A 6,331-nucleotide genomic window follows, 5' to 3' on the forward strand; every position below is an offset into this window, starting at 1 on the left:
TATGTTTTAAGTCATGCATTAACCAACAGGAAAGCTGAACTGGAAGATTTGAATGTAATAATAAAAGAACAAACCCATGATGCAAGACCTTTTTCTTTAAATATCAAAACTTTATACAATTGATAAAAAAAAGGTAATTGAGTATTTTCTAGTAGGTTCTTTATTTCACTTTAAATTAAGCTAATAACTCATCCTGTTTTGGGAAAGTAAAAAAAAGTGTGACTTGTAATTAAATCTGAGTGATCATGACATGTTACAAAGCGCCTGAGGAATAGATAAGATACTGAATACATATTATGTTTTATAGTCATAAATAACACTATACAAAATTATTTTCCTATACAGAATGCACTAAATATCTGATCAAGAACATCCTCTGTGGTTACTTGACCAGTAACCTGACCAAGGCTATTGGTAGCCCTTTGAAGATGGTGAGCTGCCAGTAACAGTGTCTCTTCTGAGTGTAGAAGATTTTTAGAATCCAAATCTTCAAAGAAGATGGGAGAAGAACTTCCTTTTGAGGTTATATCTGATCTCATAAGCCTCTCCTCATCTGATTTATATATATCTGACTCATTACAACTGTCACTGCCTCCTCGCCTTTGACTATCAGATCCAACAACAGTCAGAAGGGCATTGAGACACGATATAATGTGAGTTCTGTGTCTTGCTGATGTAAGTACTGGATTCTCTTCAGTTCCTACCTCACATTGAGAGGCACATATTTCCTTCAATTTGTGAAGTGATGATTCAAATCCTTCATGCGTTTTAAGAGATAATATGCAACATACATCACTCAAGACATGTTCAATTACCTGCCTGTCCTGATCTGTTACTAGATCAATTTTATTTATCAAAATAACATAATTTTTCTTTTCAAACCACTCTAACTCCAATATCTCCAATATTCCAATATCTAAGAAGTAATGTTTTAAAAATGATTCCCACTCAAATACTCCTGCTTTCAATAAATTTAGAATTTCTGTAGCTTCCAGTAAAATCACAGCAACATCAACATGTTTAGCTCTTTCCAATGCTCTTTCAATACCTTCACTCTCAATGATGTCATCAGTCTTATGGAGTCCTGCAGTGTCACTGATAACTACAGGGTAACCACCAAGGTCCAGTGAAGTTTCTATAATGTCACGGGTTGTCCCTGTCAAAAGAAAATAACAGAATTGAGATTTTGTAAAAAAAGGATGATCAATTAAATACTTATGAACTAAGGCATTCATAATAAGCTAAATTTATCATACTTTTTTCTAAATTCTAGACAACAAAATATCCATGGTGTCATTGCCATTACTAGCAATCATTAAGAAATTTACAAAGTAATACAATATCTTACCAGGAATGGAAGAAACTATGGCTGCAGGTCTTTGTACAAGAGCATTAAGGAAGCTGCTCTTTCCAGTGTTTGGCCGACCAAGGATAGCAAGGTGAAGGCCACTTCTCAGTCGTTCACCTCGTCTTTCATCTGCTAGATGTTTTCTCATTTCCCCAATGAGTTTGAATATCTTTTCCTCCACCTCTGCTACTACCCCATCCTACTAGTCCAAAGAAAATTGCAGGATTAATATTATCAGAATCACAGATTACTGTGTAAAATAATATAAAAAAAATCTATTTAACAATATCACTGAACTAGTCCATTAATGAAAACATTAATCAATGATTTCGAAAGCAATATGAGATTAATACAATGCTTCATACTCTTTTGGCAGAATTTCTAACTTAACTAAAGTAAAAAGAAAAAAACGATAAAGAAAGAAAGAAAGAAAAAATACTCACCTCAATGTTTTCATCTTCACTGAAATCTATGTAGGCTTCTAAATTTGCCCGACAAAAGAGGAGAGCATCCCTCCAACCCATGTACAACTTTGCTAAAGCACCTTCCATCTGTCTGAAAGCCTGTTTCCTTTGTGCCTCAGTTTCAGCATGGATGAGATCTCCTAACCCCTCTACAGCAGTAAGGTCTAGCTTGCCATTATAAAATGCTCTTTTTGTGAAGTCACCTGAAAATATTAAAGCAAAGAAAAATATATACTTACTGAAGGTTAAAAATGTTGTGGAAGTGATTAAAAAAGAAAAACACAAGCTTTCTACAAACCTGGTTTTGCTGGATGAAATCCCTGCAAGGCACTGAGACTGGAGATGACAGCTGTAACTACAGCTGATCCTCCATGAATTTGCAGCTCACAGCTATCTTCTCCTGTAAAACTCCTTGGTCCTGGAAACCACAGAACCAAACCATGGTCTAAGCCTTCACCTGCAAGTAAGAATATTGAAACATTATATAAAAGAGAACCCAATTTGAGCTCAGAGATAGAGCTCCTAAAGAGAAGGGTGGGAGAATATAAAAATTATAACTCTTGTATCCAAACACCAAAACACATATTTGTTTCAAAGAATGCAAACACTTTTCTGATGTAGAAAAAAATGGAATCAGGAAATACCTCCAGGGTGAAGAAGTAGGAGAAAAAAAATACAAAAGCTGAAAACAAAAAAATATACAAAGAAACACCATTTTACAGAGAAATTTATAATGAATGATGGGACAGTTAGAGACCTGCATTCCTCTTTCAACCTATCTCAGACATGTGCCTGTGTGAGAACCTCTTGCCTAACATCCTTAAGCAGAAGGCCCCACTGGTTTGAATTGGCCTACCTAAATTGCATAGATGATAGTAATTTTCAAAAGTATAAAGAAACTGTTTAACTGTCCTGTGATAAAAGACATATTTCTGTAAAATATCTATGATGCCACAGAACATTTAACTACACTTTACACTTCTCTTGACACAAGAACAGGGACGTCACCTTAGCTTTTTCTTGGGTAGGTAACCAAAGTGAACAAATATTTAGAAAAAATAGCAATTCTAGGGGCATTTTTAAACTATAACCTTACCTATATATGTAATTTAGTCTAAGAAATTAAAAAATTGTGTCCCTTGGTGTGAGCGACCAGACTATGAAGGTGGCAAAAAGAGCCCCTTCCCATCAATGCCTCTGCACAAGAAGCTGGCATATTGTCACCCTGCATAAGTAATTTGTTGGTGATTTCTGGTTTCTTATGTAGAGTAAAAAAAATTGACATTAGCCAGAATATGAAATGAAAGCTATAAAATTGGAGATATTAACAGACAAGTTTCTTGGCTCAAAATTCCTAATGCTGTCATTACTAAAATGTTTGTCTCTGCTGAAGAGAACTGTATGGTATTAAAAAAAAAAGTCCTCATCATCACCACTGGACAGAGGAGTTTAATTATCTTTTATGATCTGGATATTGCCATTTCCACAGGTAATACTGGGCACTGCAGGTGTAGCCTATTGATAAGAATACTGTAAGCAATTTGAGCTACAAGCTGTAAAAGAAATGCCAGGCTGCATGTTCAACTGGAAACTTCTGGAATGTTAGGTACAGTTATTGATCTAGATGTAAATGCTAATGATGACTCAGATCATGATCTACACTGCCACCCAGATGATAGAGATCTATCAAGCTCTAAGAGTAAAGTAGCTGAAAATGATGGATTGATATGGATGGATTTGGATCATCAAGATAATACTGGCAAAAATATAAGTACTTTTATTGACTTATTCATAGATCTGTCCTTTTACTTATGAAATCAATGACTTAGTGTTGCTTATCAAAGCATTTTCTCAACTAAATGTCTTACAGAGTCCATTGATGTTTTGAACAAACATAGCACAACTGAATGAAAACTTATGAATGATGTTTTCACTAAGCAAGAATATGCAGTGGTCATTCAGTGTGTGAGGATCAATTTAGCATCATACATTGTCAAACAGATAGAGCACCAATTCTTCCTGACTATGGAGATCAGATACTTCACTGGCATCAGGCCTGGGATAAAGTCAGATCTTTTAGTTCAAGATTTACAGTACTGATGTATTGAAGTGACAGTCAAGTACAAACAACCATTCAACTTCTACTTATTGTAAAGGAAAATCATAATTTAGAAGAGTTGTACAGAAACAATGTTTTGAGAAAGATTACATTACTTTTGTTTACTTTTCCTTGAGTTTCTTTTTTCACAGCATCTGAACTGCTATTTCAGAAGGTCTGGAGAGCTCATTCAGAAGGTCTAAGTATGGTCAAGGAAACAATCTTTTGAAAATTACTACATTACTTTCAAGTTTGTATTTCAGATGGTAAATGCAGTCACAAAAGGTCTGAGGATGTCTTTCGATAAATAACACTTCCTACATGCAAAGAGTATGCAAATATGATTGTTTCTATTAGTAAGTTATCAAAGGATAAGTATTACACTAACATAAAAAAAAGAAAATGAGGCAGGTTTTTTGATTTCCTAAAAAGTAGGGCAGTTATTTTATGATGGTGTGATATAGTAATTTTCTTAAATCCTTTAAAAAAAATGCTCAGCATTCATGTAATTTAATAACTTATATTCTATGAGAAATATAATAACTATAAACTGCAAATTAACAATAACAATTTTAAAAGTATTACCGGGTAGTTTACCATTACCCAACAATAAATTTATATATCAGAAAAAACATAATAATCTCATTAACTTTTGTTTTTTATATATATTTAGCAATACTTGTGAGAAATAGTTAAACATTTTGTTATAATTTATCTATTTATTGCTAAACCTCCAAATCAGATTAAGAGCTTTACATACCAGTATTTGGATGAATGATGCGTCGCAAAGTAGCTTTTCTCGGTTCTGGAAGAGTCCTTGGCAATGTCATACAAGTGAACACATCTCTGGCTTTGTCACCTGTCACTCGGACAACTGCTACACCACATTTTCCTTGTCCTGGAAGATATTCATTAAGTTATTTATATCCACAGTTAAATTATCGTGAAAATTACAGATATTGTTGATACTGTACTCTTATTATCATAGATGCGTCAGTTAAACAGTATTTCCTGATACACTGTCCAATAAAATGCAATGCTATGATCAGTGCTGACAATACTAGTCTTCTCTAGTGCATAAAGTATAACCACTGTAGTTTCAATTTCGTTTTAAGGCTTACCTGAAGAAAGCGCATAAACAGTCGAGGCATAACGGAGAGAGCGAACTATATACTGACACTGCTGATGACAGCAAAGTCGGCTTAACTGATGAAAAATCATCCCTCTGATTCTTCTTCTCGTTTCTTCTTTTTATAGGGTTTCAGACAAGAAAATCATCTCAACCAATCTCCTTGCATAACTATAACATATTCGGTTTATCCCGTCCCTGTGGTGCCCGAGCGTTCGCGTAAATGTAAACAATACAAAGTGTGCGAAGTCAGTGAGTGCGGGCCTCCAATTTTAAAGATAATTTTTTGGTAAAATTTTCGCTGTGTATATATATGTGTGTATATACATATGTGTGTATATACATATGTGTATATATACATATGTGTGTATATACATGGCTGTTGATATATATTTATATATATTTATATATATAAATATATATATATATTTATATATATAAATATATATATATATATATATATATTTATATATATATATATATATATATAATTTTTTTTTTTTAACAGCCACTGTGGGGCATAGGCCACTCTCAATTCACTATTGAGGGGTTATATGACAGTGTCACCCTTGACCGCTAACACTTGTGCCACGGCAGTGACTTCCCCTACGACACCTGCGTTTGACTTCTCGAGGCCACATGTCGTTTTCTCGGGCTCGAGCCAGCAGCCAGAGTGCAGGCATTTTTACGACTGCCGCGACGGGGAATTAAACTCGAGACCACGAGGGTCGGAGTCCAGTGCTCTAACCACTGGGTCATCGCGGCAGTCGTGTGTGTGTGTGTGTGTGTATGTATATACATATGTATATATACACATTTATATATTGTTATGCATTTCTCTTCAACGTTCCTCGTTTCCTTCATTATGTTTAATGAGAGCGGGCCACCATAGAGCATGGGGCTCCACACAGTAGCAGAGCTTCTGCTGCCACCACTCCCTGAATCCGATGATTTGGATATGGAGGGCAAGATTTACTGGATATGAAAATATAGAACTCGTGGACCTGGAGATTACACTAGGAGGGAGAGGGGTAGGTGTCGGGGTAGAAGTGGAAGCGGTGGATTACATACAGGGGAAGGGGGTGTAGAAATATTTTGGGAAGAAGGGGGAGGGGTGGAGTGAAAGGCAACACTGGAGTAGGGAGTAAGAAAAAGACCTCGTCGACGTGCTTCCTGTCTGGCCTCACGAAAAGTAAGGCCAACTTTGAATCTGAGAGTTGCCACCTAACACAAAGTTGTACTGGAGTTGTATGAGTGGTTAAGAACCAGTAGTTCTTAACCTTCTAAGAGCT

The 6,331-nt window shown here is 35.5% G+C and overlaps 1 protein-coding gene across 1 annotated transcript; it reads right to left on the bottom strand.

The window, feature by feature from the left end:
* Positions 1 to 288: 288 nt before the first annotated feature.
* On the bottom strand, positions 289 to 5,284 carry LOC125045229 (tRNA modification GTPase GTPBP3, mitochondrial-like). The gene is made up of 6 exons (XM_047642384.1): positions 5,032 to 5,284; positions 4,671 to 4,808; positions 2,111 to 2,269; positions 1,792 to 2,015; positions 1,349 to 1,547; positions 289 to 1,156 (listed from the first exon to the last, which is right to left on the bottom strand). Exons 1-6 carry the CDS (start codon positions 5,129 to 5,131, stop codon positions 330 to 332), a joined length of 1,647 nt encoding a protein of 548 aa, XP_047498340.1. The 5' UTR covers positions 5,132 to 5,284; the 3' UTR covers positions 289 to 329.
* Between the last annotated feature and the right edge of the window lie 1,047 nt (positions 5,285 to 6,331).

The sequence above is a fragment of the Penaeus chinensis genome, chromosome 37 (genome assembly GCF_019202785.1).
Source record: "Penaeus chinensis breed Huanghai No. 1 chromosome 37, ASM1920278v2, whole genome shotgun sequence".
NCBI classification, from domain to species: domain Eukaryota; kingdom Metazoa; phylum Arthropoda; class Malacostraca; order Decapoda; family Penaeidae; genus Penaeus; species Penaeus chinensis.

Coding starts and splice junctions, on each gene's coding strand:
- LOC125045229 (XM_047642384.1), bottom strand. CDS start 5,131: ATGATTTTTCATCAGTTAAGCCGACTTTGCTGTCATCAGCAGTGTCAG. Junction 2,016..2,110: donor ATTTCATCCAGCAAAACCAG/GTTTGTAGAAAG, acceptor TAATATTTTCAG/GTGACTTCACAAAAAGAGCA. Junction 1,157..1,348: donor CATAGTTTCTTCCATTCCTG/GTAAGATATTGT, acceptor TTCTTTTGACAG/GGACAACCCGTGACATTATA.